Source organism: Zingiber officinale, chromosome 2B (assembly GCF_018446385.1).
Source record: "Zingiber officinale cultivar Zhangliang chromosome 2B, Zo_v1.1, whole genome shotgun sequence".
In the NCBI taxonomy this organism is placed as follows: Eukaryota; Viridiplantae; Streptophyta; class Magnoliopsida; order Zingiberales; family Zingiberaceae; genus Zingiber; species Zingiber officinale.
Window position 1 is genome coordinate 149,973,658 of NC_055989.1, and position 21,478 is coordinate 149,995,135.

At 39.9% G+C, this 21,478-nt stretch overlaps 4 protein-coding genes across 6 annotated transcripts; 3 read left to right on the forward strand and 1 right to left on the reverse strand.

The window, feature by feature from the left end:
• The first annotated feature begins 267 nt into the window (after positions 1-267).
• LOC122047811 (GDSL esterase/lipase At5g45670-like) lies at positions 268-2,668 on the forward strand. Its single transcript, XM_042609293.1, has 5 exons — positions 268-578; positions 1,320-1,444; positions 1,564-1,809; positions 1,898-2,150; positions 2,242-2,668. The coding sequence occupies exons 1-5, from the start codon at positions 320-322 to the stop codon at positions 2,463-2,465; spliced, it is 1,107 nt and encodes a 368-aa protein (XP_042465227.1). The 5' UTR covers positions 268-319; the 3' UTR covers positions 2,466-2,668.
• A 168-nt stretch (positions 2,669-2,836) lies between these two features.
• LOC122047813 (protein VTE6, chloroplastic-like) lies at positions 2,837-8,395 on the forward strand. The gene is made up of 5 exons (XM_042609297.1): positions 2,837-3,230; positions 3,799-4,052; positions 4,830-4,953; positions 7,184-7,288; positions 8,063-8,395. The coding sequence occupies exons 1-5, from the start codon at positions 2,859-2,861 to the stop codon at positions 8,147-8,149; spliced, it is 942 nt and encodes a 313-aa protein (XP_042465231.1). The 5' UTR covers positions 2,837-2,858; the 3' UTR covers positions 8,150-8,395.
• A 716-nt stretch (positions 8,396-9,111) lies between these two features.
• LOC122047812 (receptor like protein 29-like) lies at positions 9,112-11,241 on the forward strand. Of its 3 annotated transcripts, none has more exons than XM_042609294.1 (3): positions 9,112-9,254; positions 9,457-9,560; positions 9,707-11,241. In XM_042609294.1, the coding sequence occupies exons 1-3, from the start codon at positions 9,184-9,186 to the stop codon at positions 11,086-11,088; spliced, it is 1,557 nt and encodes a 518-aa protein (XP_042465228.1). In that variant the 5' UTR covers positions 9,112-9,183; the 3' UTR covers positions 11,089-11,241. The 3 variants fall into 3 exon arrangements, with proteins under 3 accessions (XP_042465228.1, XP_042465230.1, XP_042465229.1); XM_042609296.1 differs by having other exon boundaries at positions 9,145-9,254; positions 9,469-9,560; XM_042609295.1 differs by having other exon boundaries at positions 9,146-9,254; positions 9,466-9,560.
• Positions 11,242-13,064: 1,823 nt separating this feature from the next.
• Positions 13,065-15,572, reverse strand: LOC122047814 (protein BZR1 homolog 3-like). Its single transcript, XM_042609298.1, has 2 exons — positions 15,229-15,572; positions 13,065-14,062 (listed from the first exon to the last, which is right to left on the reverse strand). Exons 1-2 carry the CDS (start codon positions 15,442-15,444, stop codon positions 13,313-13,315), a joined length of 966 nt encoding a protein of 321 aa, XP_042465232.1. The 5' UTR covers positions 15,445-15,572; the 3' UTR covers positions 13,065-13,312.
• Positions 15,573-21,478: the final 5,906 nt, after the last annotated feature.

Sequence of the window (21,478 nt, forward strand, 5' to 3'; positions counted from 1 at the left end):
GTGCATTTTAATTTTTTTTTACCATTTATTTTAGCGTACAATTATTAAGAGAATCTATGGGAAATCTCGCCATTTAATTGTTGGGTAAAAAAACAAAAAAAAAAAAATTGAGAGAGAGAGAAAATCGGAAGAACACTTGTATTACTACTTGTCTTCCCCATGAGGCCCTCCACGTTAACCTCGCTCGCCCATTTAATGCACCGGAGTCCTCCCTCACCAGCTCTTCTGCTCAACTCCTCACTCCTTCCCCTTATTTAACCACCTCCACTTCACTTCCTTCTCGACTCGTCAAGTTCTCGCACGCCGACCCCTCGATTAAATGTCGTCCCGCGAGGTTCTTGGCGGCGCCGCTGCGCTTGCGGCGGTGGCGACGCTGCTGGTTTTGGGGTGGTCGCCGGGGACGACGGCGGACCCGCAAGTCCCGTGCTACTTCATCTTCGGCGACTCGCTGGTGGACAACGGGAACAACAACAACATGGCGTCGCTGGCGGTGGCCAACTACCCGCCTTACGGCATCGACTTCGACGGCGGACCCAACGGCCGCTTCACCAACGGCTTGACCACCGTCGACGTCATCGGTATTTTTTTCATATTTCTCTCATATTTGCTCAAAGGTACTTAAAATTTAGCGAAAATTCCATTTTGCCCCGTACTTTACCCAGTTTTTTAGCCCTTGTAATTTAAAATATCTGATTTACAGGGGGGATATAGAAAAGCAAAATGTGGTCAAGATTGTCAGGCGGGATCCTCTGATCCCGTCTGCCCTAATCTACCCCTGGACCAAGGTTAATGATGGAAGGAATTCAATTATCCACACCTATTTAACAGGTGGAGATCATTGAATCCCTTCCATCAATATAATGATTGTGCTAAAAGCGGACCAAAAAAATTTCTACTCTCAAGATTGTAGCTAATAAGAGCTTAGGCCCAATTAGAGTGATTCAACCGTTTGCATCTTAGTTAAGTTGAGCATGACCTCAATTATGTTCCGATCGGGCCAACTCAAACTTTGTATCAACAATATTTTTTATTTGGGTTGAAGTACATGTTATATTGTACTAGGTCATTTGTATTAAAGTTCTCAATGTTTCATAATTTGTAAATCATAGTAATAAAATAAAATATTAAAAAAATCAAATAGAGAGGGCAGAATGAAAAATAGAGTAAAACACCAGTGCCTTCTCTGGAAAAAATATATCAAAATAATAATTCACTCCATTCCTAATTTTAGAGTCCTTTGTGTGAAATAGCTAAAAAGGGCAAAATTTGAATTTCGGCCAAATTTTATTAATTTCTAATGAAAAACTTCACCGGAGCAGCTCAGCTTCTCGGATTCGACGACTTCATCCCACCGTACATAAGCACGCGCGGCCAAGCACTTCTCTCCGGCGCCAACTTCGCTTCAGCCGCCGCCGGAATCCGAGAAGAAACCGGCCGGCAACTGGTATATATGCCTGTGCCAAAACCACTGCATCAATCGGCAACCCAAACCCACCTTCTAATTAATTCTAATTAAAGAAGTCAACTTTTGATTTCGGAGTCAATCGATCGATGCACGCGCAGGGCGGTAGAATTCCGTTCGGCGGGCAGCTGCAGAACTACCAGTCGGCGGTGGCGGAGATGGTGAGCCTTCTAGGCGACGAGGACTCCGCCGCCAACTACCTGAGCAAGTGCATCTTCTCCGTCGGCATGGGCAGCAACGACTACCTCAACAACTACTTCATGCCGGCGTTCTACTCCACCGGCCAACAGTACACCCCCGAGCAATTCGCCGACGTGCTCCTCCAGCAGTACTCCGAGCAACTAAGGGTCAGTCAGTACGAAGGTCCCTAATTCCCATGCGAGATCGATTGACGATATTGTCTCACAAGCTTTCTCTCGTGTCTGATCGATCCAGACTCTGTACAACTACGGAGCCAGGAAGGTCGCGGTGATCGGCGTCGGCCAGGTGGGCTGCTCCCCCAACGAGCTCGCCCAGCACAGCCCCAACGGCGTCACCTGCGTCGAGGAGATCAACAGCGCCATCCGAATCTTCAACGCCAAGGTCATCGGCCTCGTCGACCAATTCAACACCCTCGACGGCGCCCACTTCATCTACGTCAACGGCTACGGCATCTTCGAAGACATCCTCAACGACGCCGGCTCATACGGTCATCGTCCTCCTCCGCCACCTATTCTCAATCCGACCTTCGAAAATTGCCTTGCGATTCTCAAACTAGCCATATACGGCGGTTTCTGCAGGTCTGAGCGTGACGAACAGGGGATGCTGCGGCGTGGGGAGGAACAACGGGCAGATCACGTGCCTGCCTTACCAGGCGCCGTGCCCGAACAGGGGCGAGTACTTGTTCTTCGACGCGTTCCACCCGACGGAAGCTGCGAACGTCGTCATCGGAAGGAGATCTTACAGAGCAGAGTCGCCGTCGGACGCCTACCCGATGGACATCAGTAGCCTTGCTCAAGTATGAATATCAGCGGAACAGAGGAACTCTGTTTCTTAATTAGCCTTAATTTTTTCCCCCCTTCGTTTTTAAGAAGACAAAGTGGTCGTTGCTTATTTCTATACTGTGTGGAGCCGAAGAGATGAAGTTGTATTGAGATAATAATATTTTAATATTTGTCACCAGGATGCTTTAAATGAAATAAAATATAGCTGTGTTTTTTTTATTTAGTTTTATCGTATGGTTTCATTTAATTTAAACATATATTTAATCAATTGAAAAATTGTAAGAATTTTTTTAATAAAGTAAATAAAATTTGGAAAAAAAATTGGAAATTTGGGATTTTCTTTTAATTTAATCGTTTTTGCTGCAATAAATATCTACTTTGTTAAGCTCCGTGCTCAGTTCTCCGCTTCCGAAATGGCGTACGTTCGTCCGTTTTCGCCGCTCTCTCCTTTTCTCCGGCCGCCTCTCCGCCACTACGCCGTTCCCCAATTCCTAGTCCACGTTCCGAGATCGACGATCCTCCGAACGCCCCATTCGCCTCCTAAGGCGGCCCCGTTCCCGGAGCTGGCGCCGCTCCAGGATTCCCTCCTCCATCTCATCCGGGCTTCTCCGCCCACCTGGCAGTCGGCGGCTGCCAGCAACCTCCTGATATTCGCCGTCGGGTCCCCCATTCTGTTTTCGGGCCTTACGATTCCCGGCATCGGATCGGCCTTCCTACTCGGGGTTTTGTCTTGGAGAGCCTTCGGGCCTTCCGGGTTCCTCATTGTAGCGGCCTACTTTGTTATCGTAAGTCTGGATTCTTTTATGATTTTTGGTGTACAATAATTATTTTGGAATCACTAGCTTCCTTCTGGTTTTCTTCCTAGGTTTTGGTCTGGGCGATTTTTGGTGTATCTTTTTTTGTATCGTAAATTAGGGCATTTTTTTTTTCTGGAGGCCTTTTTCCTGTTCCATAGTTTTGATGTTTGATTGCGAAGATTGCTGATCAAGTTTCATTTCGTCATAGTATCCATTGCCCATCATTATCAACCGTCAGTTAATCTCATTTCCACAAGTCATAGGAGCGCTTTGATTGTGTGATGCGCTTTGTCCTTTCTCTGGCACCTCTCCTTCACGGTTCCCACTTTGAGCATGTGAGTGGCTAAATAATGTAGTTCAGCGCAGCAGTCTAATAGTTTGTATTCATACTACATGGCGAGCACTTGTAATGCTATAATCAGTGAAGCAGGATTCAAAAACGTTTTTTTTTATATATACATTGAAGAAATATATTCTTCAGTTAACAGTGGAGTGCCGTTCCTGCCTTGTTCCTTATATGTTTTTCTGCCTTCTCTTTATCATATTTGGTACACAGGGGACAGCAGTTACAAAGTTGAAAATTGCACAAAAAGAGGCTCTTGGCATAGCAGAGAAAAGGAGTGGAAGAAGAGGACCAGGCAGTGTTGTTGGTTCGAGTGCTGCTGCTTGTGTTTGCGCAGTCCTATCAATATTCAATATTGGTGGGCCTGTATTTGCAGCACTTTGGCAACTAGGTTTTGTTGCCAGCTTCTCTACTAAGCTGAGCGATACTGTATCCAGTGAGATAGGCAAAGCATATGGAAAAACTACGTAAGTCTATTTGAACAGAAATAGACGCACATATTATGATCATAGTAATACTTTTCAATGATGATCAATTAGGATTTTGTAAGTTGGTTTTACTTAATTCATAACTTATTGTCTTTTAATCTTTCAATTTGCACACCTGTGCGTGCACACACGAATATATTATGATCATATTAGTATGTTGCAATGATGGTCAATTATGGTTTAGTTGGTTTTAGTTTAGTCATAGACATGTTATATTTAGTATTTGAATTTGCAATATTGCTATTTTTTTCTAAAAAATTGCACAATTTTAAAAATTATGATCATTTTGCAAGTATATCGTGTTAATGTGCCACAGAAAGAATTGAGTTATTATGAATCCTGAAGAATCTTACTGATGGATTGAGTCTGTAGCTTTGCACACATCAGAAACTAAATACTGTAAGCTAATTTACTATTTTTCATCAATTATGCTGGGTTGAACTTCAGCTTTTGTCACAAACTGGTCTTCTAAAATTTCCATCTATTGCATAGGTATTCCTTTCCTAACTCTATTTCATTTCTGGATTTTTGCACTAATGTAAGGTGATTTAATATATATATAAAGGTAGGTATTTTGTTAAGTTCCCTTCAGTGTATATCTTGCAAAGTTGGGCATCCCTACTTGCTTATGTGCTCTATATACTATCATATCTTTTTATTCACACAGACCTGCATATTCAAAGGGAGAAACCAACATATAGAACTCTCGATGCACAAATTGTTTACAAGTTTTTGAACTTGGTTCTTTCAGAACAGGTACTTGGCCACCACATTTAAGGTAGTACCAAGGGGCACAGAAGGAGCTGTAAGTATTGAAGGAACTGTTGCTGGAGTTGTTTCGTCAATTCTTCTGGCTGGCATTGCCTGTTCTTTAGGGCAGGTGCATTTTCATTTTACATAAATTCATCTAAGTATTTACAACCGCCTTGGTACAATTATGAGATCTCTAGAATCTCTGCTTGTCACCATCTAAAATTGTTCTAGCATGACATGTAACACTCCATTTGATTTGAATTCATATTATATGAAAGAATTCAAAATATTAGCTAGCATTCAAAAAGAAAAAATATAGGGGTCAATGCTACTACTCTAATTTAACTTTGTCAAAAGTTTAAAACCTTCTCAAATTATGGAATAGTTCATATATTCTTGAATTTAATACTTTTGGAATGGGTGCAACTGTACAAGCATGTGGTCTAGTTGACAATGCTTGGTGTTCATTTCCTTAAATTTATCATAGTTGTTCATTCATCCTTCTGGAGCTTAATTTAGTAAAGGGCTTGAGTTCATCTATGATAATTTGTTTTATCTCAAGTAAGTATATACCCACACTACTTGCATAGGTCAAAGCATACTACTACAACAACAGCAGCAGCAGCAGAAAAAATGAAATCTGTGGCGAGCCCACTGTGGCAGAATGTAGAAATAAAATCTACAAGTGAGATGTGGAAAATGCTAAGGTTTTTTGCCTCGCTTTGTGCTATTATCCCTTGCTTTCCTACAAAAATGTAATTGTACAGTGGTATTTTTTGTGGCTCACCTCTAATAATCATCTATTATTTATTTTTTATTGCTTAGACCCACCCTCAACCTACACCATCACATATAACAGAAGTAGAATGAGAAAGAGGATTATTCATTGTATCTTCTCTACTTCACCCTACTTGTTGAGGGAGAATGGTAAATTAAGTCCTTGTCACTCTATTGTGTTCCAAATGCACAATTATATGCCATCCATTAATTACATCTAAAAGATTAAAAAAAAAATGATTTTTGAGATGCATGAAGGTCTCTTATCCAAAGACTCTACTGAGTGGGATAAGACTTGGTATGAAGGTCTCTTATAATGAAAAAGCATTCAAGAAGGAAATATGGAATTCAGAACACATTTTTGACGATTCAATCCATTTTATATGTGATGTCTATGATTCATTGGACGAATATGAATGGCCTGTAGATCCTCATACACCTCTGAATCCAAATTAAAAATTCATTAGTCATCTTCTGATCTGTGACAAATATAACAAATTATAATTTCATTCTAGAACCAATAGAGAACTAGTATGCAACATTTTAACAATTTAAAATGCTAAAAAAAATCAAAGGAGGAAAGATAAAATAGATAGGATCTGAAGGTGAGATGGCTGTCTTAAGGTATTTTTTTGGTCTTTTGTATAGGATGATCCAGAACTATACCCCAAGAAACAATAGGTGATAGCCTTCCTGTTAACAGCAAACTGTGGGAAGCCCTGTTATAGGTTCTAAGAATCTCAAGTAGAAAATAAAATTATAGTAAAATAGTGCACTCATCCACATGGTGTATTGATCCCTTTAAGTAGAGGTCCTCACGTGAAATAAGGGTAAGATAGTTTATCCATATGGGTAGGATAGATTATAATTAGATAACATTTATCTATTGTTTTGATGAGATCTAAATCATATCTATCCAATTAAATTAATTTAAAATATTTTTGAAAACTTGTGGGTTCACTTTCTTTATTCATAAGTAAAAATTAAATAATGTGTGTGCATTACTGATTTTGACTCTAGCTAATGTTCAAGAGGAATTCTGTGTAGCTCTAATAGATGATTAAGAAAGGGAAAAAAAAATAGACGAGATGGTATGGAAATGCTCTAGGACAATCAATAGATTTTGTAGCTAAAGGTGTTGAACCGATTAGAGTGGAAGGTGTAAAGGGTAGATGATGACAAAAGAAACAATACAACACATAATGACATTAATTTGGTTATTACTAGTTATATTGCTTTATATATAACTCAATAGGAGAATAAAATTCATGTAGCCAATCCTAAATAGTTAGAACAAACAATGATGATGAAACTAAGATTTTAGTGAGATAGTTCTACTACAAAATTACTACACTTATGACTGATTTCTGTGTGAACCAAAGAAATTATTATGGAGAAATTCCTAAATGCTCTGCTCATTAAATATTTGAGAAAGTTTGTCAGCCAGTGTAGACTTTAGGCAAATGTTTAATGAATGGATCCATCAAACTCTGCTCGTTAAATATTTGAATTAAAAAAAAGGAGCTATTTTGGTTCTTGATTTAAGAAATCCCTTTTTTCTATACACCTTGATAATGCAGGTAGATTTACCAAAAGCTTCTATATGCATTCTGGCATCTCTGATTGCAAACTTTTGTGAGAGCCTAATTGGTGCTACTCTACAAGACAAAGACAGTTTTCAATGGGTAAGGTGTTAGTAAAATTATAGGTTCCCTATGTTTTCATGTAGTCAGATACTGCTAGCCTAGTGACAATGTAAACTAATTAAGTTTCACACTCCTGTTGAGAGTTTATTGAGTGTCGAAGGATGTGGCTAATCCCATCTATGATTTTGCAGTAGATATCTTTCCTTTTCACTTTCGTTTTTTACTGGTCTTTTGTGATAAAATTGCGATATGAATAATCCCTTGCGCTTTGATTGTTTTTAGACTATAGGAACTTCCAAGTAAACGACCATTAGAAAGGTTTCAGATAGATAATGCTAGAACCAAGTAATAATAGTAGTAGTTCTGAAATGTTACCCTTCATTCACCTTTGATTTCTGAAATGCAATGTTGCTAGGATTTTAAATGCTGAAAAGCAGCTTTTGTGGTAAAACAACCTCTCTTTTCTATTCGTCTTCCAATATATTTTTCTGGGGTCAACTTTAGTACCAAATATGATCACTGGCTAAGTAACAACAGATTAATATCCTGCACCTGCCCTTTGATTACTACAATGCAATTTGACTTGGATTTATAGTGTTGAAAAGCAGTTGTACAATTATATCTCTGTCAACTCATTTCTCATCCAATGCATTTTTCTACAATCAATTTCTAAAGAATGGAGGAGATTTGGCAACTTCTTTTGGTTTTCACTGGTTTCAGATTCCACTGTAATATGCTTACTATTATTCAAGTTCTTTAATGTTTTCTGCCAATTTGATGCTGAGTTATATTGCTTTTTCCCTTCTCATGCAGCTGAGCAACGATATTGTTAACGTTATCAACATCTCTATTGGCAGCATTTTGGCAATGCTGATTCAACTGCTCATTCTGAGGAACTAATCGCATCAGTATTGCTTTGTGCCGCACAGGGTCTGACGTTCTTTCCAATGATATCAAAATTCTGAAATGGAACGTCTGCCCTAAGCATATAAACTGAGAAAGTGGAGAGGTTTGTATTTTAGAAGCAGGTATCGAAATGTCTCAATAGAACAAGTGGCAATAGTCCATAGGAGTTGAAAGAATTTGATTATTCTGTTGATCATTACTTCTTTAACGGTTCAATTAATCATTGCAAATTCTCAGGCATTGATGGTTGGCATGTAAGAATTTACACAACACAATCTAATCAATTAAGATTATATTAAATGGTTAAACTTGCATTTATACTAAAGCCATGTAGGCTAATAAGATACAATTCTCATGATCTGCCATGAAGGATTGAAATCAAAGAGAAAACAAGCTGACAAAAGAATTTCTGCACTTTTGCTTTGTTTTCTTTGAAAAAATAAGAAAGAAGAGAAAAGGATTGAATTTTTTTTTAATTTTTATATTATTATGTCAATGAACAACTCACACATACAGTCAGAAGCTTAAATCCAAGTTTATCTTTTTTTTTGTGTGTTTTACAGAAAAGTGTATGTGTGTGTATATTAGAATTAGAGTCATCCTTCACGGGCTACTTCAGTAAGTTCTTTCACTAACTGTTTGGTTAGACAAGTTTCCTTTTTTCTCAAAAGAATGGATTCTTTTTTATTGCCTTTTCCTTTCTCCATTGACCAATAAGAACAGATTGAACCCAGCCATCTTCTGTATCTTCTCCAGTAAACAGTGTATTAAGAGATAGAGAACTCGTGTTGCTGGTCTGCTCAACACTGACACCTTGGCTACACCCCCACCATCCTCCTCACCCTGCCACTGGATTTTGTGCTTGTTCTCTTCCCTCTAAGTGCAGTGGTGTCGCAACATTCCTTCAAGCCTTTTGTTTACTTGTAGTTATGCCAGATACTACCATTTCATTAAGATAATGCTGCCTCTTCCTGTCTGAGTAAACAGGTGCCACAGCTGAGAAGATCGCATGAGCCTTGAACCTGTCAATGGGGGGAGAGGATCGAGCTGTACCATATAATTGGGTGGATGCAAGCGCGACAACCGTAGCTGGCCCCAGGTTGGTGGACTCGTCACATCCCTCCGCAGTTCTTTGTCAGATTCAGTAATCACCCTGTGTTCTTTCCAGTCAACAACTCCCTGATCAATCCCTTTACTGCATGTTTCATCCTTTCAATTCATCGCATAAGCAGCTTTCTTTCTTACTTCTCACACATCCATGAATCACGCATGATCACCATGTTTATATTTTAAGTGTTCAGTAACTGCAGCAGACCTGCTCCTGCTCCTGCTACCATGAGCCAGCCACCAATCCTGCCTCGCACGAATCAACTGCTGCCACTGTTCATCAACATTTTCTCTGCTGGTATGTCCTCTCCCCTCTTCACTTGTCCAGTTCATAGGAGAAAGTGGATTCCGTGTAGGCTCCTTTTCTTGTCTTCACTCGGACTTCACCTTTTAAAGACAATATTTTTCCTCCTCCCTTCTTTCACTTTCTTGCTTTGTACGCAGTCCCAGCTGAAGCACCATCCATGAACCTCCTCCTCCTCCTTCCTCTCCTAATCCAGTTCTCCCTTCCATGCACGTCCACCTCCATGGATCCTCAAGAGATGGAGACTCTATTCCATGTCATGGAGACCATGTCCTCCGACAGAGACTGGAGGTCCTCCAACCCTGACCCATGCAGCTCCCCTTGGCCAGGCATCGAGTGCAAGCCAAGCTCGTCTGGCGATTCCAACCAACAACTCCATGTCACGAGGCTGGCTTTTGGAGTTTCACCCAATCCGACCTGCAAACCCACTGCCATTTTCCCAGCCCAAGTCTTTGCTCTCCCTCGCCTCCAGTCCCTCTTCTTCCTCAACTGCTTCAACGTCACCAAGACCTCCCTCTCCATTGACGCTAACCAAAAGGCTTACGCTTCCCTGGAACAGCTGAGCTTGAAGTCAAACCCATCTCTTGTTGGCGCAATCCCACCTGAAATCTCTTCGCTGAATTCTCTGCAAGTCCTCACTCTGTCTCAGAACCACCTCACTGGGAGAATCCCTGATAGCATCTCCCAATTGGCCTCCCTCGTCCATCTCGACCTCAGCTACAATGTTTTGACCTCCAGCATTCCACCCCAAATAGGCCAGCTCAAGAAACTAATCAACCTTGATCTCAGCTACAACTCCCTCTCCGGCCGTGTTCCGCAGTCGATTGGCCAAATGGTGCTCCTCCAAAAGCTCGACTTGAGCTCGAATGACTTAACCGGCCGCATACCGGAGACCATTGGAAGCCTCACCTCGCTCGAGTTTCTGGCGCTCAGCGACAACAAACTGAATGGTGAGTTGCCAAACGGGATGGCTGGGCTACTGAGCTTACAGTACTTGATCATGGACGACAACCCAATGTTCATCTCGCTGCCGGCCGTGCTCGGCCGGCTGGACAAGCTCCAGGAGCTGCGGCTGGGGAACTCAGGCTACTCAGGGGAAATCCCGGAGAGCTTCGCGCGGCTCACCAACCTGACAAGTCTGTCGTTGGAGAGGAACCGGCTGTCGGGAGAGATCCCCGCCGACTTTTCGGACCTCGGGAGGATCTACCACTTGAACCTGAGCTGGAATTTGCTGAGTGGGGTGGTACCCTTCGGCAGCGGGTTTATCCGGCGGCTGGGGAGGAACTTGGATTTGAGTGGCAATCCTGGACTCTGTCTCAACGCCTCCAACCGGGGAATTGAGAGCGTCGACGTTGGAGCCGAATTGTGCCAAGATGCTGGAAGACCAACTGAAGCAGCATCAATGGAGGAAGGTTTGGCGAGTTCTTCGGGTGGAAAACAACTCTGGTTATTGCTTAGATTTCATTGTTATCAGTTGATCTTGGGCTGGCTAAGTGTCTGGTGTTCCGGTGCAAAAATTTAGCTCTCCTCGAAGGATTTTAATCTTCTTTTATCTCCATGTCTGAGATCTAAACCTAAATCAACTCAAATCAAGAAATTTCAGTTTAAGTGGTTACAGTTTGGTTTTGATATTCAAATTGAATTATGAAAGTTCTAAACGGAGTTGTGTGCTGTATATGAAACTGAATTAGTAGTAGTATATGTTAATTTTATAAATCAATTTTTAATTTTAAAAAATTAATGATTTTGTTTTTATTATTATTATTATTATTTGGGTTGAAATCTTATTAAAAGCTTCCAATTTTGTTAAGCATTGGGATTTTATTGGATTTTTCTACTTTAATTAGTAGAAAAATCTTCGGATGTAACATGTCCTGGTGGGCCTCAATAAATGTTTCCTTGATCAATCAATGTGCTACTCACTGACTGGCCTTGTGAACATCAAAGACTGAATTTATTATTAAGGAAAATTTATTCCAATTTTTCTTGAGGTGATAAAATTATATGAAGACAATATGTTTCTTAGTTTTGTTTTGGATGTATTCATTAAAAGGTAGATATTTTTCTAGAGAGATTTACAGTTAATTTATTGAATAATCAAAGGAGTTGCAATTATGTAATATGTTAATTTGGTAAGTATCATATTGCATGGTACTAAGAGTATCTATATCAGTTATCTTATTTAAAAATTTTATCTTAAATTTTGAATAAGATAGTTAAAAAATCTTTATATCAACCACCATATTCATTCCCTAAATTTAACATTTATGAATAATACTTCTCTAAATTTAAAGAATAAAATTCATTCTCTAACCATTTTAGAGGAGAGAGAAAAATAGAAAAACTGATATATGAGATAGTGAAAAGTAGTTATTAAAATTTAATAAATTAATTTTTTATTATAAATTATGTATTTTGGATAAGGAAACTAGTATGAATGTTATAAAGGAGCTAAAGTAATTCGCTAAAGTAGATCTCGGGTAATAATACAACGGCAGAACACCTACTTAATTTTTTTAGACATTAAAGAATTAAGTCCTAATTTTGATACTTAATTTTTTAGACATTTAAGAATTAAGTACTAATTTTGATAAATTAATGGATAAATTTTTCTTAATAGACGGTTGACCTAAGAATACTGGACTGATGGACCGCTCGCTGTGAGTACTTTCCGATTTACCCTAATAATCGAGAAAAAAAATATATGTAGTTAGATCGATCACCCCTAGAATTAATTGACATAAACTAGGAATCAAGTGCTAACTAAAAAAAAGCTAGAGTAGCCTTTGGATACGGTGCATCGATGAGGCACAGCAAGGATACTCAAGAATACCGTGATTTAGTGAAAAACTCGAGTTAGATGGTGGTGGGCCGAAGTACCCGTGTGCGGAAAAAACTCCACTAATCTACTTTCATGAGCAAAGTATTCAATTTGGCGTTGGAACGGCTCTAAAAGGATGGCGAAGACTGCAGAGATCGACTATTGGTGGTGCACTATAGCACTTCTGAAATTTATATTTGATGACCAGTAAAAAAACCTTGTATAAGATCGACCAGTCATCTTTAAAAATAATCAAATCATAAACCCTAGACACCTGTATTTTAAAAAAAAAACATAGCTTAATAATTCTAACTAAAACAATAGACCCTAGAAACCCCTAATCATGTGCCCTAGTGCATCTCCTCGAGGAGGTCTCATCCAAAGAGATCAACGAACACAAGTTTAAAGATAAAGACATCTTGCTTCACTTGACCAAACACAATCCAAATCTTAGTCTTGCCGACCTCGGGCTCAACGCAAACCACCGACTTGGCTTGTGCCAAGCACAACACTCGACGCTTAAAAGGATGTTTAACACCGGAAAGATAAACCTATGAATTATGATCAAGTATAGGTGATTATCGTCATTAAAAAGACGGCATAAACATGATTTCAGTAACATGTGTACTTTCAGTAACTAGTCATTTTGTATAAACACATATTCATTTCTCAGTGAGTAGATATATCAGATTTTGCTCTGGAACAATCTCTATTTCATAACCAACATGCAATCGAGTTAGACGAAAGATCACTTCTTTTTTTTTTTTTGAAAGAGGAGCAAAGAGGCTGAAGGTAAGAGACTAAAACCTTACCTTTCAAATCCCCCACGAATGTTAACAATCTCTAAGAACACTGGATGAATAAAAGATCTTCTTTCCTTAAAAACTGGCATAAGTAGTGGGAAAGTGTGATTCACCATTGTCGTTCAAGCAATTGATTTGATTTTCGAACATCCCAGAGTAAGCTCCAATTCATCGGAGGTGCAGACCTCATGGATCCTCTCCCCCTCCCATGCTTTCACCATTGCAATAGCTGTAGGAGCGGTATCGTTGCTGCTACCGAATGCAAAATCATCCGAAGCGCCATTGGATGTCTGAACATCACCATGGTTGTTCCCTCCCTGAACCGGAGAGCATGTCCCGCTCTGTCCAGGAGTCCACATTCTGGAGCCACTAACTTCGTTGCAAAAACCAAAAGGATTAGGTGACACAAGGGTGAATGTGGGTGAAGAAGGGCCACCAGAAGGCAGCCGTAAACCGTCAAGCCTGGAAGAATCAGGAGTAGCCCAGGCACCAGGGCTTGGCGGCATGGAGGATGGTAAGTAATTATGGTTGAAACCAGCCCAAGGTGGCAGGCTGTTTAACTCATTCCAATCCTTTTTGATGCGTGGGGATTGCACAGACGGGGAGCTCAGTGGAGGGGATACAGGTGCACTTATGGATCCCCCATGCAAGTATAGATGAGGGAGGTTTGTAAACCATGGAGCCAGAGAGTTGCCTCGAACATCACTAGTATTCTTGCCATTCGTGATCAAAGTTGATGATGCAGGACTTGCTAAGGTTGATGAAGCTGGGCTGGGATTATAAGATGCACTAGGACTTGGCTGGTAAGATGAACAAGGGCTTGAGGAAGCCGATGGTCCGACAATCTCCACAGATTTGACTGGTCTGCTTCCCTGCACATTCAAACAAATTTCAGTTTCAATCTGGATTTGCTTTCAATCATCATAAGAGAAACTTGTAATGTTCTGCAGTACAATATTCGGAAAGAATTATTCAGACTATCATTGCCAATTGGCAATTTCTGTGAAATGTTCTTAGTCTATCTCATAAAAGGAAGAGCTTTTGAATTTAGATCAGTAAACATACAAAAGATTCAAAGCTTAAACTCTATGGAAGCTACTACACATAATAAATCAACGTGATTAGGTATTGAAATATCAATCTTCAGCTAATAAACAAAAAGTAGAGTTGAACTCTGATAAGATCATAATGTTGACAAGTTGAACAAGCCTTCTATCTTGACTAGATTGAGTTCTAGAACCTCTGTTACTAGTCCAGCCGGCTAGCAATCATCATGAGGACACCAACACAATTAGCCTTCTTTTCAAAGCTTATGACTTTGACTGATATGTTGATGCCAATTTGCCCCAAACAAAAACAACAAGCGAATGCAGTTGTCAAACATTCTCATGGAACACCACAGAAAGAATGCATGGAAGGAACAAAGTAGGACATCTCAATTCTCATCATCTATAAGCCTGCCTTTCTCATCGACTACTTGTCCATGGAATTGACTGCAACTTGCCATGGCGATAGCGCGTTGACTTGGACAAGAGGATGAGGGAGGGCGAACGCCATGTCCATAGCCGCCTCGGACCGGATCGGGACGGCGGTGCGATTCGGTGGCATCGGACCGTGGAAGGCGGGCATAGGTTGCGTGACGCGTGACGCAGCTCCCCAGAGAGAGAGAGAAAAAAGGATCTTTGAAAGACAAAAATGACAAAGAACGAGGTCAATTGTGTGAAAGCAAAAGCGGGAAACATTTGGGGGGAGACGAATCGAACGATCCCGGCCTTCGGTCAAAGTGATGGACCGAGACTGCGTCGCGTGGACCGCCCGCGGTAGACGTTGAATGAGGGCCAGTCGCTAACTTGCGCCGCGGCAGCACCGGCAGCGGCGAGCTGAGGTAGCTCCGCTACGAGCACGGCAGCGATCTCGCGCCGTGGCACGCGAATTTTTTTTTTCTTTCTAATTGATAGGTTTGAAGTCAAACGACGGAGGAGGAGGAGGAGGAGGAGAGAGAGGGGGGAAGCGATGGCGGTGATAGTTGTTTGTTTACCTTGCGGTAGGTGGTGCCGTCCTCCTCGACGGTCCACCCGGCCTCCTCACAGAGGGCCTTCAGCACGGCATTGTTGTCGCAGTGCTTGGGTAGACTGTAGTTGCCGTACGCCCGGAGGCCAGCGTAGATCTTCGCCGCGATCGCCCGCCGCCTCCTCTCCCGCCGCATGTTGTTCTCCCGCTCCCTCCACGTCGCCATCCTCGCGCCGGACGTCATCTCCTTCGGCGGCAGGGTCAACTCATCCCTCCGCAGCCACCCCTCGCCGAGCGAGATGCACAGATCCGGCGAGGCAAATCGCCCCGGGAAGAACAAGACGAGAGATTTGGGGACGAAGCTCGAATAAAACGGAACACCAGCAGTGAGGTAGTCAAACACGCAACATTAATGCCCACATAAGACTAGAATATTTACGCAAATGCCACCGTTGAACACGGGTCGTCCACATGATCCCCCTCCTCCCTCGTGCTGCTGGCTCGCGAGCCGCGTGAACCGGGTCATGCGATGTGGATGCCGCGTCGAGTAGCGACAAAAGCCACGAATTCCTCGTGAGGTCGTAACCTGAAGGGCCTATTTAATCATAACAAAAATTTTATTTTAATAAATTATAAGAGCAAAAGATAATATTTAAAACTGTTAAATTTTAATAACCGGAAGGGAAACGCTACCGGGCCGAGGGAGCCACTCGATAGGTCCACGTGCGGTGATCAAGTCAGGTGAATCGTCAGAGTTAAACTGACGGGCTCCAACGGAAGAGTTTGGATCCCAAACTTCCGTGTTCCCGTATCCCCTCATCGATGAGACATTCATAATATCTTTAAGATATGTGACATCCTCATAATATATGAGGCATTCGATATAATCTGAACTGTCCGATCGACGAACGAAACATAGAAGATATGAAAGTTTGGGACATAGGATTTGAACTCCAGATGAAGGACGCAAGATGGGTGCGAGTTCATCATGCAGAGAAAGTAAAACATGGAAAGTGTAGAAGAGCCAACTAACTCAAATTAAAATAAATATAATTAAGGAAAATTAATATCATTAGAATTTAAAAAAAAATTCATGATTATAGATTTTTTTTTTTTCTTGCTACAAGCAAGGGCTAAGAATGAGGTATGAGATATTGTCATAGGAGGTCTTAGAATTAAAAATATGGCGCGTCCGATCATATTTTATTTCATATCTTAGCCATTTGTACTAATGACTAGTAGTCAACCGTGATTTATCTTATTCGTATTAACCTAAGGATGAGTTGAAAGGAATGCTGGGAACGAGCGAATCGTCTTTTACCACATGAAGGACTAAGAATGAGGGTAAAGTGTCATGGTTATATATAGATGACCAAAACGATGTTTTTTTAAAAAAAAAAAAGTTAGCTCTCGGTTATGTTAATAAAATTTTACCTTTAGGAGTTTGGTTATAGTATCAAATGTGTGTGTATATATGTATATATAGGCAAAAAGGTGATAATGCCCCATATGCCCCTCACATTCTATCCTCAAATTATATGAAGGGAGGTAAATCATAAGTGGCTACTAAACAGAATAGTAACCAGTACGAATAGGAGAGAGTAAACACATGGTTACTAGTCAGGAATTGACCCTCAAACTTCATGGTGGTAACATTTCATACACTGGCCAATATCCCATTTATATATACAAGAATGATACCCTGTATATTCTTTCCTGAGCGACGGTGGGAGACATCCGACATGGATCATATAACATGGACAACTTTTTTTTATTTCCCTCTCTCATATCTATAAGTAACCATTTCCTCTCTCTTACATGTAAGGTATTGTTGGTTTGTACAAATCAGTACTAAAGTGGTATTGGTCTTTAGTGGTATTGGTCTTTAAAGACCAATACCAGCCAACACCAATGCTAGTTTGAAACCAGCATTAGTTGATATTGGTCTTACTAGTTGGTGCTGGTCTTTAAAGACCAGCACTATGCATTGATGCTAGTCTTTAAAGACTAGCACAGATGATAGTCTTTAAAGATCAGCACCAACATTGGTTTTGAAACCAGCATCAGCGTTGGTGGTAGTTTTTAAAGACCAATACCACGTTGATGTTGGTTTCAAATGAGCACTGGTGCTGGTTTCAAAAAGCGATGGTGCTAATCTTTAAGTCTTTAAAGATCATCACCACATTAGTATTAGTTTCTAGAAATCAACACCAACACTAGTGCTAGTTTTTAAAAACCAGCACCAAATGCAGGAGAGATAAAAGAGTTGCATGCAGATGAAAGAGGAAAATAAAAAAAAATCAGATCATCCACGTTGGATGTCTACTAATGTCACTTAGGTAAGAGTGTGCAGGGTATCATTCTTATATATATATGTGAATGTCCACGTTAAGCCGGCTAGAGGAAGGTGAATGACCATGAAAATAAGTATGAAAATCACTTGTTATTTGAACTAAGGACATAATATTAGCAAAAACAAATAACTAACATAAAAGAAATAACTAAAAAAGATAAGAAGGCTCAAAAAGTTACTTGGTACCTAAGTGGTTATTAATCCAAGACAATGAAAAACTCACTAAAAAACTCCTTCGTTGAAGGTGGAATAACCTCTTGTAAACGTTGACAGCTCAAGAAATTAGCTAGAAAATAAATACAAGAGTTGATGAATAATTCCTAACTTCAGGGCTTTTTTATAGTCTCTTGGAAAAAGTTACCATTGCTTGAAGGCATCTTTAAAAGGATCTAGGGTGTCTCCAAGAAGATAAAATATTATTCTCTTCTCAATGGTATCCTAACGACTACTATTCATTGAAGGCACCTCTATGGAAACTCCAGGGTGCCTCCAAGTGAGACGTGAGAACGCCTATTAGGGAGGCTCGAGGGTGCCTCCAATCCAAAGGTGCGAGGGAACCTCCAAGCTTCTTCAAGGCACCTCCAAACTCCTTTAGGGCACTTCCAAGCTCCTTTAGGGCATCTAATTAACCTCCAATCAGTTAACTCTTCCTCGCACTTTTTGGGTGATTCTCCAATTATCCAGAATTGAACTCACCTGAACCCAACTCTGATCTTCTCCTCGAGTAAGCTTTCTCCAGGCTTCTCATCTCTCGAATGCTCCGCACACGTCCTTCTCGTCTGCTAGTGTACTCTTCTGCAGTTTTTTGTCCCTCGAATACATCGAACCCATCGACTCGTTTCCCATGCTATCCTTTTCGCTCACCACATCTTCTGCTCGACTTCTTGTATTCCTAGTTCCTACACACTCAGATATAAGACATCCAAATAATAGAATTTAACTTAACTCAGTTAGCCATATTAAAACTAATTCAAGGTGCTTATAATATGTGATGGCAAAAGACGATTCGCTCGTCCCAATACTTCCGCTAATCCGTTCTTAGGCTAAAATAGAAACGGTAAATCAGGAATGGATACTAATCTTTGGTAGTTGAATAGCATATAGGGTATATATAGAGAGAGGGGTCTCGTTTGGGCTGCAGCCGTGGTCAAATCTACACGATGTGGCATGAACTACGTACATTGTATTAGAGCAAAATGTTAGGTGAGTAAGGACCCTTCGATATGTAAGTAATTAAGATATGATGAGTAGTAGGTATACATGAAAGTAAAAGATTATTAGGCTCTAAAATATATTTATTGGTGGGAGATTAAGGTGGTGTTTGGTTTATAGGTTTGGGAATGAGAGAACGGATTCATTCCCAAACTTTGTGTTTGGTTGATGGGAATTGAATCAAGATTTTGGAATGAAATCCAAAAACTTGGGTATGGATAAAACTCACCCCCTCCCTTGGATTTTGATGGAATAAAAATGTGAATTAAGTTTTAGACAAAAATACTCTTAGTATATTTATTCAATTTTTTTAATTTCACACTCTATCTCCTTGTTCTCTCTCATAATATTTTCTCTCTCCTTATTTTATCAACAAACTTTCTCTCTCAACACACTTTCCCTCTCCTCATTATCTCTCATCATACATTTTCTACCATTTTCTCTCTATATTCTCTCCCATCATACACTCTCTCTCCTTATTTTCTCTCTTTTCATTCTCTTCCATCACACTTTCTCTCCCATTACACACTTTCTCCTTATTTTTTCATCATACTTTATCTCTCATCGTACTTTCTCTCTCCTCAATATCTCTTAATATACTCTCTCTCTTCATTTTCTCTTAGCATAGTTTCTCTCTCTTCATTCTCTCTCATCACACACTCTCTCTTTATTTTCTCTAATCACACTTTCTCTCTCCCCAGTCTCTTATTTTCTCTCATCACACTTTCTCTCTCTTTATTTTTCCCATAACTCTTCTCTCTCAACCCACTTTCTCTCTCATCATACTTTCTCTCTCCTCACTTTTCCATTTTTTCTCATAATATTTTCTCTCTCTTCATTTTTTTCCATCACTCTTTCCCTCTCAGCATATTTTCTCTCTCCTCAGTCTCTCATTTGTTCTCATCATGCTTTCTCTCTCTTCATTTTTTCCATCACTCTTTCTCTCTCAACATACTTTCTCTCTCCTCAGTCTCTCATTTTTTCTCATCATACTTTCTCTCTCCTCATTCTTTAATTTTCTCTCATAATACTTTCTCTCTCTTCATTTTTTCCCGTCACACTTTCTCTCTCAGCACACTTTTTCTTTTCTCATTCTCTTCTATCATGCACTCTCTCCTCATTTTCTCTCATCATACTTTCTCTCTCTTCATTTTTTCTCAACACACTTTCTCTCTCATCATAGTTTCTCTCTCATCATATGTTTCTCTCACATTCAACTTTCTCTCCCATCTAATTTTTTTTTTCTTATTTTCCAGTAAAGGTAAAAAAGAAAATTTAGGTTCATTTCGATTGAAAATATTTTACTAACCAAACATCATTTTTAAGAATGATACCTAAGTTCATACCCATTCTCATTCCATAATACTATGATACTCATTTCCATTCCGATTCCTAGAAGAAAACCAAACGTCCCCTAAGAGACATATATAAATTAGATATCCATCAATCATTTCACTAATTAATTCTGTTTTAATGAGAATTAATTATAATAATTTAGTCTCTACAAATATCTAATTAATTAGAGGATGATAATTTATTATAATAAGACAAGAGGTTAATTTTTGATGAATATATATTCTTACGAAAAATTTTTTTATTTTTTTTTACCACTTTACAGTCGAATATAAATTGATATTATAATTTATATAATTTAGGAAGATGAGATTATTTACAATTAATTATAATAATTTAATCTCTATTAACATCTCTCTCTCATTAATGGTAGTGGAATTATTGTATCAATCGTAGAGTTGCCTGCATGTATCTAATTCATTTCCCTTAATTATTTAGTAATTACAATTCCATTCAATTTATTATTGTTCATATCAGCCACATTACTGCTCTTTTAACGAGCAGTAATGTGGCTGATCTCATGGTAAAAAGAGACCCGCATAAATAATATTATAAAGTCAATAATTAAATATTAAGGTACATAAATAAGTATTTTTAATAAACTAAATGAATACAAAAAAAAAAAAAACAGAGATCACAGCCAGAGCTGAGCTCATTGCCAACCAAGCTCGTGACTATGGCTAAGCTCACAGTCGGACGAGCTTGCGGTCGGTGCATTTTATCACTATCTAGCTAAGTTTGCGGTCGGCCAAGCTTGCGACTTATCTGAGCTCACAACCAACCAAGCTCGCTACAAGGGAGGGTGGTCATAGTCAGCCACGTGACGAGGTTGAGCTCACGACCGACCAAGCTCGTGGCAAGCCAAGCTCGTTGCCGACCTGAGCTCATGGATGACCAAGTTTGCTGCTAAGGAGGAAGGTCACAACTGGCCTTGCTGCCACGCTGAGGCGACGGTCGTAGTGGTGGTTGAAACAGTGACCAACCTCGTAGCCTGCCTGAGGCGATGCCCGAGGTTGGGCCCAGCCCTGGCCGACTTAGCTAGCGGCCACCACACCTAGCCACAACCAAATCCAACTAGTGTGGGGAGGGAAAAGGAGGGGATATAGAGTAGCTTATGCCTTGACAGAGCTTTGAGAGGTAAATTGCTTTTCCCACCTCCTCTGACAGCACACCCCTCTCTCTTCCATGTTAAATGACTTTTTTACCCCCTTCCTTTAAAATAACAAGTTATTTTATTTTTTTTCCAAATTTTATTTACTTTCTTTAGTTTTATTTTTTTCAATTTTATTTACTTCCTTAATTTTATTTTTTAAAATAAATGTTGTTTATTATTTTTTTCATCAATTTTTTTTAAAATTTT